This window comes from Hippoglossus hippoglossus, chromosome 3 (assembly GCF_009819705.1).
Source record: "Hippoglossus hippoglossus isolate fHipHip1 chromosome 3, fHipHip1.pri, whole genome shotgun sequence".
In the NCBI taxonomy this organism is placed as follows: domain Eukaryota; kingdom Metazoa; phylum Chordata; class Actinopteri; order Pleuronectiformes; family Pleuronectidae; genus Hippoglossus; species Hippoglossus hippoglossus.
In genome coordinates this window covers 8,021,583-8,039,055 of record NC_047153.1, presented here as the reverse complement: position 1 = coordinate 8,039,055, position 17,473 = coordinate 8,021,583, and the positions used below count along the sequence as shown (strand labels likewise).

The window sequence follows — 17,473 nt, the reverse complement described above, 5'->3', positions numbered from 1 at the left end:
AAGGAGGGATCATCAGAGAGGTGATAAATTCATGAGGGGAGCATGAATGCGTGAACTAAGGTTCATGACTACCCATTAAATATTCACCGAGGCATTTTACATAACGGCCACAAATGTGCTGGAAAAGCCAGAGTGTCACCGAAATCAATACCATTCATCCTCTGAGGACCATGAATGTCTGCACAACATTTCCTCCAATAGTTGTTGAGAAATGTGTTGAAGCTGCTCCCCCCCACTCAGACAGTCTTTGTGCTAAGTGAAGATAACTAGCTGCTGGCTGTAGCTTCAAATTTAATGGGCAGACATGAGAGAGAGGAGAGTTCTCATCTGAATCTCCACAAGAAAACAAACAGCCCGAGGGTATCACTAAAATTGTTCTATTATTTGTTTAACTGTAGGATTTAACATTGTGTTTATTTCCTAGGCACTAATCATGTTTCCCTGAGGTGCAACAGTTACAGTTTTATTTTTCTTATTTCCTCGTGTCTGTCCGGGGCATCAGTCTGCTCTGTGAAGACGCGGGTGAAGTTTCTCTAATCTAAACTGATTACAGCCTTCCCTGCTGTGTGCCAGTTTCAGCACATCCCCCACACACACACCCTCCCTCCCTTATCATCACAGCTGATTGCACTGCTGAAGCCCAAATGAACTGTTAACCCCGTCTTCACCACGGCCATAAATAGAAAAACCACAGTGCGGCACTCGGGCGGCGATGAAACAATGCTGAGGGTCTGTGCTTGTGTTGTGGATCACTTGTGGGCTAATGTGTCCAAAGTCACCATTTGTTACCTAATCGAGATACACAGGCGCTGACTTCTTCGGGCGATGAGCTACATATGTCATAGCCGCTGATGCGCGGAGCAATAATGTATTAATGATGCACATAAATATTTCAGTTGCTTTTCACAGTGTGAACTATTGGTCTTGGGCCTCTTCAGAGACATTTACTGTGAATGCTGCTCTCCCTCCACTCACAGTTACAGTTGTTCAGGCCATCTGGTTTGATGTGCTCACCATTAGAGGACGACTGAGTGGAACTGATGAAATGTGGCTGCAGTAAATTCCTCATTTGTAGTTTGAAACAAGCATAATTCCTGTTGATCTACACTTTTACTGTTTGAATGAGACTTTACGAGGAGGCAGCTGGACCCGTGCAACTTTTATTATCAGAGCAAATTTATTATTTATCTCAGGTGAAAATGTAAATGTTCTTTTTAAAAATTAAACCATCTGAGACCAAATTTGTTCATTACAGTGAGACTGAGCCTTCTACTTAAAAGCCATGTCCCCCTATAACAGTGTTTCTGCAGGTTCACCAAGTTCAATTATAGAAATGTAACACCGATTAGAATGGAATTTAATACAATAAATACCACTAGGGTTGATAAGGCCTAGCATTATTTACCAAGGGCAACATTTTTTTGACATGTTGGCAGATCTCCCTAACATTTCCTAATATCTTTCATTCATGGGACTTTTCTTTAAACCGGTTATCAATGTTCTGTAAAACAATGTGCATGACTTCACAAAAGACACTAGGATATGACCTGCCTATGAATTCCATCTTCGTTATTCAAATTTCAGAGAGAAGATAGGAATAAGGGATAGTTTTCTGATTCAAATATTCCCCGATAGCTAGTACGACAGCCATCACAAGAAGATGGGGTAAGATGGACCACCCCCCACCCCGCCAAGAAAAGTAGAGATTATAGAGGAAATTAACTCCATGGAAAAACTGACAATCTGCCTAAGACTTCAAGACACACAGCTTGAAGAAAAGTGGGAGAAATGGAAGTTATTCAGAACCAAAAATAGCAACAAACACTATGGAGAAGACAAACTGATGATTAGGTGATGAAACAGAATGAATGGACTGAAGGTGTAACATCCATAAACATTTGTCTTGTTTGTTCTATATGATTGTACAAATGTTATAATATATATATTTTTTTAAACATGAGCTGGATACAACATCTAAAATAACAAAACAAACCCCTCATTGTGAAAATACGCATTTATTGACAACAGTACAATTAGATTCTTATGAAACAATGTGACACAGAAAAATAAAGCTGCATTACAAATAGATTGTATCTGTATATTCACCATCTGCAGCAATACTGATACTGTACTGCATAATTCATAATAATAAATCAAACCATGTCAAAAACAAGTACCCATCAGGACACAAACTACCAGTGAAACTTCCTAGTTACAATGTGATGAATATACTAAAGGATGTGAAAGGTTTGAGAAACTCATGTTATTTAACTTTAAGTTTTAATACTGTATGAAGCAACGCGAGTCAAAAATATTGTTTATGTATAAAAAAGGAAGATGGAAGTTAAACAAACTCATTTTCTACAGGAAGAAATCCTTCTGGGAAAATTCAAAAAAACTGATTATATTTGGTATGTTTTTTTTTTTTTACTCAAACAATAAAACTGCATCACATATTACAAATTATAATGGCGGGTAATAAAGTATTAATATTGATACTGTAGTAATTAGAGCTACACCAACAAATACACAGTTGCATATTGTCATGTGCCATACTGCAATGCATGTTTTAACAAGTTGCTGAATATGAATGAATACCATAAATACTGATACCACCTGAGACATTACAGATCAGTAGCGGTCATAATGTGGTCTCTGTTGATGGGAGCCCTGGTTGGAGCCTGATTGACCGCTCCCATGTCCCCAGTGCCTGTCTCGGTCCCTGTCCCGGCTTCTGTCTCTGCTTCTGTCTCCGTCTCGGTCTCTGTCTCTGCTTCTGTCTCCGTCTCGGTCTCTGTCTCTGTCTCTGTCTCGGTCATGCCAGTTCTGCTCACGACGGTCTCCCCCCCAGCTTCGGTCTCGGTCTCGGTCTCCTCCCCAACCACGACCTCTGTGCCCACGACGGTCCGGGTACCTAGATAGAGACGGATAAATATAAAGAATTTAACAATAGGTACTAATGCATGCATAACATGGCCCATATCAAAAGGCAGTTAAATTGCATCCTTTTTTGTGACACTATTATTTCAGCTAGAGAAAAGGTGCAGTATTAATGAAATGTACTCTATAACCTAAATAACTCCAGCAACAAATCTCAACTTGAGGATGATTTTAGTCACAACTAACGTCATTACATCCCAAACATGTGTTTGGTGTAAAATGAAGCACACCACCCACAAAAGCTTGTTCACAAGTTAGAACAGTTGTATAATGGTTCCTGTGGCCGCAGCATATAAAAAGGTAACACGGCACTAACTGAAGTAATAGCAGACAGACGAGTGAAAACACAGGCAGGCAGCCATGTAGATTGTGAATGCTCCTCCAGCTCAGTCAGATTTATTTACAATAGAAAACTAAACAGTCTTTTAACTAATTTAAAAAGGACATTAAGCACTATTGGTTGATTCATAATCCTTTTTTTTTTACTTAAACAATCAAATAATTATATCATTAATATTCTGCAAATGTGATGATTTGCTGCTTTTTCCAAGGTTTGATTGCCGGTGGAAAATAAATGAAAACATTACCTCTGACAGAGGGAGAAAAGGCTTTTTACATATTTTCTACTTTTTAGACAAAACTATTGAAAATGAATCGATGTGTTAATATGTGCCCTACACAGCAGTGTTCCTCTAATGAGATAGATATAGATATAGAATGAGATACCACTATACAGCATCAACTTGTCGACTGTTTGGCTTTTATTTGTCATAGAAATCGCAGTGATAAGAACTCGGTGTGATTCATTTCTTTCAGATCACACTGTTGCACATCCCCTGATTCCTAGAGACACCGTCACTGACCATAAACATGCAACATAAACCCCAACCACGACAACACACGTGTCTCTGTCTGTCCACTGTTCGAGCTCCTGTCAGTACCTGTTGTCTCTTCCTCTCTGGTTCCCCCCCGCTCGACCCCTCCAGTCCTCGACCAGGGGCGGCGGGTCGGCTGCTCGGTTCTGGTACTTCTGGTACTCGGGGTCCTCGGCTGAGAACCGGTGGGCGAACAGCTCCTCGTACTCCTGCAGGGTCTCCGTCTTCTCGGTCATTCTGTAGCAACAGAGAAGTCGAGTCACTGGATGTAAACACAAAGCTGCTAACGCGGATACACGAGTGTTTTCGACAAAGACATTTCTGTGTTGTGTCGCATTAGCACCTGCTACACACACACACACACCGCGTGGACCAATGAAAACAAGGCTGTTACCGTCAGATAAAGATACAAACAACTAAAGAAGTCACAATGACAACATTTCAAACTCTCACGTATTCAAAACCCACCTGAACAAGACGTGAACGTTGCTATCTTCAGCAACACGTTCGTAAATATTATCGTGACGCTGTTAATCCGAAATCCGGTATGAGTCCGTCGCTGATGCGCTTCCCCCTGGAACAAATACTTATTTTAAAGGTTCCGGGGGCGCACACACCCATTTATGTCTGTTACCTGCCAGTTGGAATACAAAGAAATCCAAACAGTTAATATTAGTGTAGAAGTTAAAAGTCAAGTTACACGGAAGCATTTCGAGCTGAAGGAGCAACAAGTGGCACAGACGACCATAAAATGTGCCATAACCGTTGTTTAATTGTTGTAATTCCAGAATTTAAAACATGTAAGTGCACCTGAATTTAGAAAAGATATTGTTGTTGGTATTTTTTTTACAACATTATATTATGTTAGAATTGTATCAGAAGATACAAACAACTAAAAATCACTATAAAAATGTTGGAAACACACAGAAAGTGCAAATTATTCTAACTTTAGCCACTCATTCATATGCGTTATCATGCAATCAATAGCAAACGCTTCATTTTGGAACAAATGCTCTTTTTTTTTTTTAATTCAGAGGGTGCACCGATGATAGCTTTTACCTGTTAGTTAGAAAAAACATGGTAAAATTTGCCGTAGCCATCATTTGGTGTAAATTGGGGCAAAGGTGCCATCTACTTGTTTACAACTGAATTTTTAAGAAACGTTTTAGTTTTAATAAAAATGTGTTACGTCATGTTCGAATCAATACCATAAAGATGCAAACTAAAATAATGACTTAAAGCTAGCTAAAGCATTTCAAAGTTTTGGAAACACACCTGCAGAAGGCGCGAATGATGCTAACTTTAGATAAGTGAGAGCATCGCTGAAACTCTTCCCCCTGGAACAAATAGACTCCTTTAAGTGGTTCCGAGGGCGCACGCACCTGCCACTGATTGACACCTGCCATCATCCCTTTAAATTAGCCGAAACCATTATTTGTTGTAGTTTAGGAGAAAGCGTCCAACTGCTGGGAGCTGGAAACATGTGAGTGCGGCTGGGTTCACATAAGATACCGTCCCTGTTTGTGTGTTTGTTTAAACTCCATGTTGTGTTAATGTTTGCATTGGGAGTGATTTGGGTTGAAACTCAGACGGACCGGCACCTCCACCCCCGCAGCAGCAGCAGCAGCAGACACTACCGGGTGGGTGAGTGGAGAGTGGGCGGCTCTGGAGGTGGTGGTGGTCGGAGCCTGAGCAGGTGGAAGCCGCTCCGTGTCGCTGCTGCTGCTGCTGCCGCTGCCGCCCTTCATTAGAAACACAATCCCGCTGGGGAGGGACGACACCGCACAGCGAGCAGCACGCAGGGGAACCAGTCACCTAACCAACCTGCGCCGGGTTTCTTTCTTTTTTTTATTGGGAGGAGGACAACCGGGAAGGGAAGCCATTAGGAACCAGTGCGGGGTTTATTCGGGGGAAAAAACAAGCGAGCGAAGAGAGGGGGAAAACTTCCAGGAATGACCGGGTTTCTGTGAGCCTGACGACCCGGTGAATCGAGTTTGCTGAGAAGAAGAAGACGAGGAGGAGGAGGAAGAAGAAGAAGAAGTGATCTCCTCTCCTCATATTTCAGCGGCGCACAGGGACTGAACTCTGTGGACCACCGATCATCTGTGGACTTTGACTCTGCGCCTCCGAACACTGTTCTCCTCCCGATCCGCTGTCATTAATAAAAGCGACGTTTTTTTAAAAACCCTAGGAGCTGGTCCTCAGATCTCGCTGCAATGGGGTGAGTAAGATATAAATAAAAAGTCCTGTTGGGTTTTGTGCGAGGTTATATCCAGACAGCGCTGCCCTTCAGTGCGCCTCTCGTGACACCTGCACCCACTGAGATATGTGCGCGGTGGAAATACCTCCACAATGATCCACCTTTCACTCCTATTGCAAAACAGCCTGTTTGGATCTGACGCATTTCTACTATTTTACATTATTGTTGTTGTTTTTGTATCAATGTGAGAAATTCAAAGAGCTTGTGCGGAAAAGCTTCAGAGAAAATGGATTTATGTCTTTTCTTTTCTTTTTTACGCACAGTTTCCTATGGATTATATCTGTGTGTATGTGGTTTTGAAGGTGTCATTAATTGTGATATGGAGGTGTCAGACTAATTGTGTGTGTGTGTGTGTGTGTGTGTGTGTGTGTGTGTGTGTGTGTGTGTGTGTGTGTGTGTGTGTGTGTGTGTGTGTGTGTGTGTGTGTGTGTGTGTGTGTGTGTGTGTGTGTGTGTGTGTGTGTTCTCTCCACAGAGCTGGAGGTATAGTGCTGCACTCCCACAGTTGTTTACTGGGTACAGAATATTATTTAGCCTACAATGGTGTGAGTGTTGACTCAACGCCTCAGCAATAATGAGCTCTGCTTCACGCTGACTTTTCTTTCTGAAGTTCCCTAATCCTGTTTGTACTCCTTTTTTAGTATTTGATTTGCAGTAGTTACAGCTCAATGTAATTTATTACAGAAACCAGTCTCTGAATAATTTATGGGAACTTTTACATTTGTGACAACAAGAATTCTTTGATTTCTGAAAAACTATGAGGCCAAGTGTGGAAAATAATCAGCTTAATGTTCTGTAATCAAGTCAAAACTGCCTATGTGCTTGGTTTTTTCCTGAGCAGTTTTTTAAAATATTTATATTACGTAAGAAACCAGTTCAACCGTCCTGACGACTCATCAAGAGTTTGGCGTGGTCACCCAGCAGGTTTAGAACTGAGAGGAGACGCTGTTGTTTCAGTACACTGGCCCACGCAGCATGGCAGCTGTAGTCCAACTCAAGGCAGGAGGTCACACCTATAGTGACTGAGACATTACAACAAGTTTCCTTACTCCAGTTGTCTGGTTTCAGTCTGAGCCGGCCTGTGGTATCACAGGTGGACACAAACGTATAGAGAAATGTAATGGGATCCAACCAGGGGCAGAAAGTGGGAGGATTTGTTGAGGGTTCCATTGAATGATAGCTTTCACTGTTGTTTCATGGTGATAGTGATAATGACTGATATATAAAGACTAATGAAATCAGCAGATAATCACATTTGACAAACTGGAAACAGCAATCACTAAATATTTAAAAAATCTGCACAGATTACAAAGACCATACTAAGAAGCTGACAGTAGGACTTAAAAAAAAAGACTGCGTGTGATTGTAGTTTGCAGGGTTTACTTGGTCCTTTGTCCCTGACGCTCTTGGCTCTTAAAAGGAGTTATAGATTAACTATCAGTCTCTCTCACACAACACACACCCTCAGTATCTAACCTCCATTGTCACTTTCCTATCACGTCACGTGATCTATCAGTGCCCTCTGAATCTTGACATATCGATTGCGTCATTTCCACATGATTTATAAAGCACAATAATGTATGTATTAGTCTTTATTAATGATATTGTATGACTCTAACTTGCCCAGTAAATTAAAATGTAGGTTGAAGAGATTCTCATAACGACAGTGAGAAAGAAAGTGGTGGTTATTGTTTTTTTTTTTAAGTACAGTTTTATAGCTTAAGCACTGCTTCTCCACAATAAAGCTCAGATTGTCCGAAAGCCCCTTCTTACTGAATAAGCGGTCACACAGACAGCAGTGCAATCAACATATTGCTATTTAAAGTAAGTCGGGCTGGGAGCAGCCCTAACCCATGGATAGATGATAATCTCCTGGCTGACCAGAGAGTGACAGCTAAAGGCTTAATACTCATTGATTAGGCTCTGTGACATGTGACGTGGCAGTGGGTCTCTTGGCTGCCAAGGCAGGAGAGTGAACTATAAACCTAATCTGACTTCTCTGTCTGCAGCTGAGGGCCAAAGGGGAAGGTTGTAGAGGTGTAGCAGGGGAGTACAAGCAGGTCTCACTGTTGAGGAATCATGCGTAAATGAAAGGGGACAGACTGACGGCGGATTGGACGTCTCCCTGCCAGATGGTTGAGGCCTAGGAGGCCATCTGCTATCATGCTGTGCTTCTGTGGATACTTCCTCACTTCCTCTTCCTCTGAGCTCTCAGATTATGTTGGGCACCTATCGCCACAGTGTGGTGGAGGAAGACCTGATGTGAGTGCTGGTTTGAGTCTGGCCTGCTGGCTTGGATGCATGAGATACTGTCTCTTTCGCCTGTTAAATGAGCTGTGCTGGCAGGAAGTACAATCAGTCCACAGCCAAAACCCTGGAGTAGCAATGAAGGTCACTCTCAATAATCCCAGTTAAAACAGACACAATGTAAAATAATTTCAAATTAAATGGTAAGATTGCCATGCAAATCTTAAGTTTACAGTATAATATCCCTCCAGCTTAAACATAGAATAACAATGAAATCAGGCTGCAGCTAATTATGAATCTAGAAATCCATTGATTCATTGTTAAGTTCAGTTACTTTCTTTAACATGCGTAGATAGGGCGCTGTCCAACATCTTTCTTGATTTCTCCGAGAATAATGAATGGATCTTGATGATAAAAATCCTTGGGGCATGTTTAGGGGACTGATTTCTTGTAGAGATTTGGTGTAGATCCAAATTAAACCTGTATCTTGTGAATTTGAATGTAGTTTCAGAAGGGGACTGTTGGTGGATGTATGGGCTCTAGTGACATTCTAGTTTGTTTACATCTCACAGCATTGCAGTTAGAGACTGTCTCACTCAGCAGGACACTCTCATGTCCCCCGAACATCATTAGTATAGAGCAATGTGTTTATTACAATAAAGGCCAAGGTGTTATTGTAGTGATGATCCCACAGAGTCTTCCAATTCTCCCTACTTTGCTCATTCACATAGACGAAATGCTGCTCTCACTAATAAGGCAGCTCTGCTCCCCTCCAGCGCCTCGCAGGTAAATGAGGGAGTCTTCATCTGACTTTTACCCCAGCTAATGAGCGTTCACGTTATTAAATTCTGGTATTTATGTTCACAAAAGAATACAGCTTTACAGTCACAACAAATTTGTTACTTTCTACTTTGCCATTTTCACATTGCTAGAGTCACCAGATCCGTGCACTTTTGCAAACTTTCCCTCGGTTTCTTTTGATATCTACACCTTTAGAAAAAGCAGATGGAAACTTGGTGTATTGTCGTCGGTACTGGCTGAGAAAATGAGGAGGGATAAGTGCTCCGTGTTCCTTCCTACAGTCCTGTACATATTTGACAAGCGAAGAGGCTTTTGACACATAATTTGTGAGACCACTCAGATTCAAAGACAGCATTTCATAAATATTCTGTTGGTAATTTTTGATTTTAGCCTGTTGATGGTCCTGCTTTAGTGCCTGTCTTGTTGAAAACTGCAGAAAGAAACATCTTTCTTTTGTTAATACGACGTCTGCTGTTTTTCATCAGATCTCGAACAGTCAGGACAGTGACCTCAAGTCCCACTGGCAGAATCTAATAAAAAAGATACTATTATAGTCTAACAGGCTCTGTGCCTGTGGGTCTGCACCCAATAGTACCTGATATGCAGCTTATTCGTCCCCAGCTCGTTTTACACTGCAAACATGGTGTAAAACCCTGACATTGTGTGTTGATGCTATCTCTCTTCCGACCCGTTTAGAGGGAGACATGACACCTGGGGATAAAAGAAAAATCTGTATTTAAAGAGTTTCACTGTGCAGTCGAAAGTCATCAACTTATGCAACAGGAACAAAAACTATCCAGATATACAGCAGCAGAAATTGTCTGCCTACTGTCTACTGCACATTTATATTTAACTTGTGTGTTTCGCGACTTCTGGAGCTGGTATTAAAGTCACATAATGTTCACACTGTAGGAATGTGAAGAATGTTGCAGGGCACATATCTGAAGCTGCTGAGGCTGCTGTTTTCTGTGAAACAGGCTATGAAGCCTGTTTGAGTTTTGACGTTAAACCCTTTGACTAATGACCCCTAGATTCCTGAATCAGTTATCGATCTCTACACAGTCGCTTTCGTTCTTTCGCTACTTTCGTTCGGACAGAGAGTGGATGACTGTGACTGATAAGGAGAGTTTGTTTGGAGAATGTCGCTGGAGTAGATTCAGGAATCTGGAAGAGGCAGTTTTTCTCTTTCTCTGAAAAAACATGCCTGGATTCAGGTGCAGCAGAACACAGGTGCTACGTGACTGCAGCCCGTGGCATTAAAACCTCCACCATAGAAGGTAGAAGCTGCCTGCTGTTCTTCACACATCCTCTCAGGACATGGTGTCATCTGCTGTCATCTTAATGTCTCCTCTTTAAAGCAGTGGGATAATCCTTCTCTTAGCAAACTTTGCTCCAACTCTGTAGAATTCAGTGTTTGAGTAAATCGTAGGTAGTGATCAGCCAGACACTTTGAAGGATTTCAGAGAACTTGAGGCAAACAGGCTTAGTCGTGCATCACTCACTATATTGCTGCTGCATATCCCTCAGAGGTAAAGTAGTGCAGTTGTTTAGCATGCAACCACAGCGACCAAAATTCTTCCTCTAGTTGTATTTGTTGTGATATAGATTCATTATATGTAATAATTAAAGCTTATTTATTGGTACGGTGCAGCGCTTTCTCAACAGTTTCACTTATCCTCAGGTATATGGTTGTCAGCACATTCCTTTGCTTTTAATTTTATTCTTCAGCCAGTGCACAACACAGTTGCCACATCACGAGTGTGCATGGGCCTGCGGTGGGTGTGTAGGTGTACGTAGGCACAGACGGTGCGGACTAACTCCAATCCGCTCCCCCCCACACACAGAAACACACACCTGTAAATTATTTAAAGCACCAGATGGGGATAGAGCGCACCCAACAGTCAGCAGGACAAAGAATTCCAAGGTCACAAAGTCCAAAATATCGTCTTGTTTTTTTTTTTTTTTAAATCAATCAACGTAATGTTTTAATATCTGAGAAAAGCAGATCACTGGATTCCACCAACCGTTGTGTGAGTGCATCCATGTGTTCAGCAGTGGCCTTTCACTCCTCCTCCCCTTGCCAGTGTGAGCTGGCTCCAGACACTGCCACTGCAAAGGTCAGCGTGTGTGTTGATGTGTATGTATGTAAAGCGACAACAGTGATCTGTATAATGGGTTTTGTTGTTCCCAAAGCAGATGAAGACTGAGATTAGGCTTAAAGGGGGCAGTGCATTTATTAGGCTTTCATTTCTGTGAGAACCATAATCCCAAGAGAAGTAAAAGCTTTATTAGCTCGTGAATTTTTGCAGCCTGCCACACTGTCCATGTGACATTATTTTCCCTGGGACCTCATAATGGTGCATTAAAGTAAAGCTGAACTGAATGTCCTCTGACACGTCCCTTTGTCAACTGTGGTAAAGCATTACAGCAACAGTGGCACCATCTGTACCCTGTTAATGAAACCTGCAGTTTTGCCTTACAGAAAAGGAGATGTGTGTGTGTGTGTGTGTGTGTGTGTGTGTTACTGCTAGCTTTAACACCTGTTTAATTTTAGGGACGTTTTTGAGAATGTGCTCTCCGATATAGTGGATTTTGGTTTGAATAATCACATCCCTGTGCTCTAAAAAATGCAATATTTGTAATGGTTTTGATAGTGCATTGGTGATTTTAGTGCTGTGCCAAGCAAAGTGTGGCTGTGCCAGTGTGTCCAGCCGAGCACCCTCGTGCCAACTTGACACATTTTGTTGAAACGTTTCATGTGATGAAAGTAAAAGGCAAGCCAGGAAGCAAAAGCAAAAAGAGGAAGAAAAGATACTAGAAAGTACCAGGATTTCACAAGGTTTACAACTGACAATTGATGCCGTAAGAAGTTTGCTATAAAGCTCTCTCCTGGGAGCACGTTTGTAATCAAGTGGAGTGGAGATAAATGATCTGTGAATGTTTGTTTCACCAGCACCTAATCTAAAGCACACTTTACTGAGAATGGGCCTACAAACATCGAACTAATCAATAGTGGACAGAATGATGCATAGAAGCAGCATGCAGATGAAGAAACTAACTGGCATACAGCATGTTGAGAAGGCATAACAGTTCTATCTAGCCTAACTAAGACTTTTAAGACAATGTGCAGCATTGGATACCTCAACTGTCCCTTTCGACCTAAAGGAGCAGCAGCTTTACTCTGACCTCACCCCGCATGTCCGAATTCCTTTACTCATCACTTCGGCAAGTACATTTCATTTGTAAAGCATAAAGGTGGATTCAACGTGCTGTACAGGAGGCCTAGCCCAGCCACACGGCAGTATGGCTCATGTATCGTTGGCTATGCCCTCTTAATGCCGTGCTCGGCAGTCTTATTCCCCCAACAATTATTTACTGTGACCTCATTACGATCGTCCATTACGTTGCCTTTAATCTCGTACGCTGAAGAACATCCAGGAGGAAAATTCAATGGTGACTGGATGTCCAAACGGTGCCAGGACAAATTAATAAAATGTATAATTGCATCGTCAACAAGATAAAACAAAGGTATGATCAACATTGCAATTGTGCCAAGCCATATAAAACTTGCCTTGTCTGAAAGTTGCATTCACTTTTCATTTTAATTTCCAGTAAGAAGTGCTTCAACTCTGCCTCCTCCATATTCTCCATCTGCAATCATTATTAAGTTCTTGAGGTGTCCTCTGATCCCTCTGATCCAGCCACTCCACTTAATTGTTCTTTGCACTTCAAACTTCATAGAGGAGCAACGTAACCACTTGTACTCACCGTTTGAAATGAGAGCATCCAGGGAATGAATTACACCTGCTGGGTCCAGAGTCAGACCCTGCAGCAATACAATTAACACTTTTTCTTTCCACTTTCCGCAGTGGTGCTCTGTCAGTGTCAAGTGTCTGTGCAGTTTGTATGGAGCTGTGGAGAAGAGGGTTCCACGAGCTGTTCCTGAACAATGTCTATATTCTATATATAATATTCTATATTATTTTCTGTGGCAACATGACTTTCATAGATGTACAATCTGGTGAAATGAGAAAAGTATGAAATGCCAAATTCTTGTCAACTAAGACACAGCTCATATGTGATCCACTGGATTCAGATTTGGTGACTGGAGAGGTCACTGAGGTTCACAGAACTATATGTTCATTAAACCAGCTTGAGACAACTTTCACTTTGTGACATGGTGCTTTATCATGCTGGAGGTAGACTGTTAATAAAGATGGACGACATGACTGCTCCCCAAAAGTGAAGCCAAATCGTAACCACCTGGTGGCTGGCTGCAGTATATGTCATAAACCCTGCCTCCTCCATGTTTGTGGATGGGACATAGGGCAAACCTACATGTCAAATACAGTACAGTTTGGATCCTGCATATTTTGGCTTTGTTTCTGGATAGTGAGAGGAAGCGGAGATGTGTCATTTTTTTGTGATAATTTACTGAAGCTCTTGAACGGTATCTGCATGATTTTGTACACCACACTGCTGCCAATTGATTGGCTAATTGTTAAATCCTACGAATAAGCTGTTGTGTTCAGGGGTTCCTAGCAAAGTGCTCGCAGCACATATTACACAAAAGCTTTCGACTCAATGTGGGAGTCAAATTATGGTTTTGTGTGTATAGGTGACAGAGGGTGAAGATAATCAGTGTCTGGAGAAAGAGAGATGCATTTGTAGGAATGTCATTAAGAGGAGGAGCATTTCTGCTGTATTTTTTTTTTTCTTTTTCAGTCTGCAGTCATTCAAGTTTAACAGGCTCCTTTATCCCCATGATCATGCTCTTCTGAATCATACACGCAGCTAGCTGCTCATTGCTGGGAGGCAGATTACTTCACCCTCTCAAAGATAGCTGGCATTGTTTTTTTTTACATTTTCCCCATCATGGTCATTGTTGGGTTGGGTTTTGATGACTGTAGAGCTCCGTCAAGGATGTTACATTTTTGCCCCTGTCTGTTAGTTGGTTTGTTTGTCAGCAGTATGACACATAAACCACTGAACAGATTTTCACAAACTGTGGCAGATAGAACATGGACCAAGAAAGAACCCATTCAATTTTGGCAATGACCCGGACAAAGGGATGATCCAGGAATTTTATATGATGACCAAATGAAAAAAACGGGCATATTTAGGGGACTGGTGTCTGTGGATTTGGCTCCAATCTGGTAATATACCAACAATTGCACCTGATTAATAATGTATATATATTTAGAAGTTTTTCAAAATGATTTGTAGTCATTGAGATCTGACACGATATGAACATATTTAAGGGTTTTATTGAAAACCTTACTTAAACATTGTTTATAGTTTTTTCTTTTTTTTCTTTTTTTTTATAGTGCTCATATCACTCCATATTATTAAGAAAAGCACAACCCACTTGTACATATCCTAGATTTGCAAAAAGCATAAGATAACCCAACCAATGTTGAGTTCAATGCATTGGTTCCACCATTTTCCTGATATAACGAGCAAATCAACAATTCTCAAAAATCAGAACATGCTGCATTAGTCTGTATGACAGTGTAGGAATAGACACAGGGTGGTGTTTTGTAAGTGCAGGTGCAGTAAGCTGTAGTTTCAGCCTACACCTTTTCACTTTCTGCTGAGATGCATTGTTCTCTAATGTTGTGTTTTTCTTTCCTCTTATCCCTTGATTGTGTAATTATTCATAAATGCACCAAATATTTTGTACACCAATGATGAACTATGAACAGGTTTTAATTCCTGAGCAGCTGCGTGTTGGTACCAAAGCACATGGTTCTCCTGCTAAACTATGCCATAAATAAATATTTGTTATACTTTTTGGTTTAAAAGACCCACCTAGTTTTGATCACGGAAACAAATTTTGGTTCGAATCCGGATAGATCCAGGAACTCTTCCCCCTCTCTAACATTGCGTTTTTCAACATTTTCATAGATTAGTTCATGAATCTTTATTTTTTTTTATTTTGGGGGGGACTGATATCTATGAGTGTTTGCAATGTGGTGCAGAGTCAAATAGGAATCTGGATCTAGTGAATTTAAATGTGGTTTCATAAGGGGAGTGTTGGGCCTTATTTGGCAGAGGTAGTTCTCTCTGAGTTTTAGTCTTTGACGTATTTGGTGCACGGGGGAAATCTTCCATTAGACAATAGATGTGTTCATACAAACAAGCGCACAGTGTCACATGTACGCCAAGATATGTGTTACTGTCACCTTTTGAAAGGGCAGGGGTGTTGATGTGCTAATGGTTGTGGGTACTATGACGACTTGGGGTTTGTGTTACATTATCATGTGCCGAGACTCTCAGCATCTCTGGAGACTCAGTGTCACAGTCACAGTGTCTCTGCAGCCATAATGTGATAAAGGGATATTAAGAACTCAAGTGCCAGTGTTTGGGTAAAGATTGTAAAAGCTGGCTCATTGATCAGAGTACTTTGTCTTCCTCCGTAGTGTTATACTGTGTCTTACCTGCAGCAATCCTCATTTTGTTCCTCTCCTCTCCAGGGAGCAGCCAATCTTCACCACCAGGGCCCACGTCTTCCAAATCGACCCGACCACCAAAAAGAACTGGGTTCCTGCCAGCAAGCAGGCTGTCACTGTCTCCTATTTTTACGACAGCACACGCAACAGCTACCGCATTATCAGCGTGGATGGATCCAAGGTACGTGTTTGTGTCCTTACGATGTGTCTGTGAATGTAGCACGATCTTGGAGAGACGATTGGAAACATTTGTCTGCTCTCAGGAGGAACAGCTGACGTAGACGAAGCAAAGTCAGTTGGAATTGAACAAAAGGAAATTTTAATAAATTGATTTTATATTCGCTGCTTCTAGGACAGCATCAACCCGAGGCAATTTAATATTTCCTGCACTGTCCTGCTTATGAAATTAAGGTCATCTAGAACTTCTTGGGTTCTTTAAGTTCTTTCTTTCATTTCCACAAACCATTGTTTTTTGTTTTAAAACACAACTTGTTCTGCATCTCTACTTTGGATGGAATGTCTATAAAATGGGTCTGTTGGCCCCTATCATTAGACATACATTGTTTTTTGCAAGGCGTATAAATATGTTAATAGTTCAGCACACAACAGGAACAGTTCTCCTGTAGGTTGATATCAGAGCCATCCCCTCCACAGAGCAGGCAACAGCTTCATGCCTGTTGAGTTGGAGTTAAAATCAATTATCTGTAATATACTGTCATCAACAGCCCACAGTTATCTCACTCGAAGGTCTATATTCTTTAAGTAGTGGTCACACTGATCAGCTTTCCCTAGTTTGAATAAGGAATAGCTTGTTTGCAGAACATGCAGTGAATGTGAACAATTTTCAATTTAAAAAAAAAAGAATTGATTTTCCAACATGTTTGTCATAACAAGAGCCCGATGTTCAGATCAAATCATGCCTGTGATAACGGACACCATAGGAGTATGCAGATATCCCATATTCACACCTTCATCCTCCGCTAACTGAAAGAGTACCTTGTGTTTCCATGGCGATCAGGATCTTCTCTGTGTGAAAAGTGTAGGAGAGATATGACAGCGGTATCCCTCTGCTGACAGGCAATCACCTGTCGCATGGTCCTAAATCGCTCAGATTACCTGCAGAGCCACTTCACACTTAGCAGGTTGCCAGTGGTTTAGAGCTGTGTATGTTCACAGATTTGGTGAAGCTGTCCGTATCTCTGTTTGGGTAAAGCACCCGCGGAGTTCAGTGTAGGATTACCAAGCCATCAGAATGGTGGCTCTCACAGGAACTCAACATGGATATATCTGTGTGTAGAGTATTTGCACTGCGAGAGAAGATCCACTTATTACATTACATGTCATTTAGCTGACGCTCTTATCCAAAGTGACTTACAATTAGCATTCATTAGGGGCCATTTTTGGGGTGGTTCAACATCTTGCCCAAGGACACTTCAGCATGGGTTGGAAAATACTAGAATCCCCCTATTCATGGTAGTGGAGGTTATGGTTAGTGTCTAAGGACAACTGTAGAAAGACAAACGTGTGTTTAAAATCTGCTAGCTCATTAACTTTTGTGCTCCTTTTGTGCGTCTGACTCAAGTATAAAGTGAAATCCATCTATTAAGACAATCAAAACCTATTGGTCCTGGTTTCAGAGCATTGCTGAGTCACACTCTGTTGGCTTCAAAACCGCTCTCCTTCCCACAGCTACAAACCAGAGACTCTAATCTGTTATGTCATCAAGCAGCACTTGTCGAGCTACAACACTGACAATGACTAGAGCGCTGAAGATGAAACTTGCATGTTTTTAGCTTTTGGAATAATATTGGAAATCTCCTTTTTATTTCAAATCATGAGTTTTTTTAAGTGCTCCTCATCCTCAAGGCCAGGTTTCCTCTGTCTGCTCTCCCACTCGCT

At 41.5% G+C, this 17,473-nt stretch overlaps 2 protein-coding genes across 8 annotated transcripts in view; one reads left to right on the top strand and one right to left on the bottom strand.

Moving 5' to 3' along the window:
* Positions 1–1,999: 1,999 nt before the first annotated feature.
* LOC117754405 (RNA guanine-N7 methyltransferase activating subunit-like) lies at positions 2,000–5,128 on the bottom strand. Of its 6 annotated transcripts, none has more exons than XM_034573210.1 (4): positions 5,091–5,128; positions 4,284–4,389; positions 3,882–4,052; positions 2,000–2,914 (listed from the first exon to the last, which is right to left on the bottom strand). In XM_034573210.1, the coding sequence occupies exons 3-4, from the start codon at positions 4,049–4,051 to the stop codon at positions 2,632–2,634; spliced, it is 453 nt and encodes a 150-aa protein (XP_034429101.1). In that variant the 5' UTR covers position 4,052; positions 4,284–4,389; positions 5,091–5,128; the 3' UTR covers positions 2,000–2,631. The 6 variants fall into 6 exon arrangements, with proteins under 6 accessions (XP_034429101.1, XP_034429144.1, XP_034429115.1 ...); XM_034573253.1 differs by lacking the exon at positions 5,091–5,128 and having other exon boundaries at positions 2,000–2,714; positions 2,775–2,914; XM_034573224.1 differs by lacking the exon at positions 5,091–5,128 and having other exon boundaries at positions 2,000–2,727; positions 2,776–2,914.
* Positions 5,129–5,131: 3 nt separating this feature from the next.
* homer2 (homer scaffold protein 2) overlaps positions 5,132–17,473 on the top strand; it is a 30,911-nt gene continuing 18,569 nt past the window's right edge. The window contains exons 1-2 of one of the 2 annotated variants that reach the window (XM_034573197.1): positions 5,132–5,298; positions 15,599–15,755. In XM_034573197.1, the coding sequence (XP_034429088.1) occupies positions 5,297–5,298; positions 15,599–15,755 (159 nt within the window). In that variant the 5' untranslated portion in view covers positions 5,132–5,296. Of the gene's footprint in view, positions 5,299–5,422; positions 6,037–15,598; positions 15,756–17,473 lie in introns of those variants that run through there. The other variant, XM_034573190.1, reaches the window with a different exon arrangement.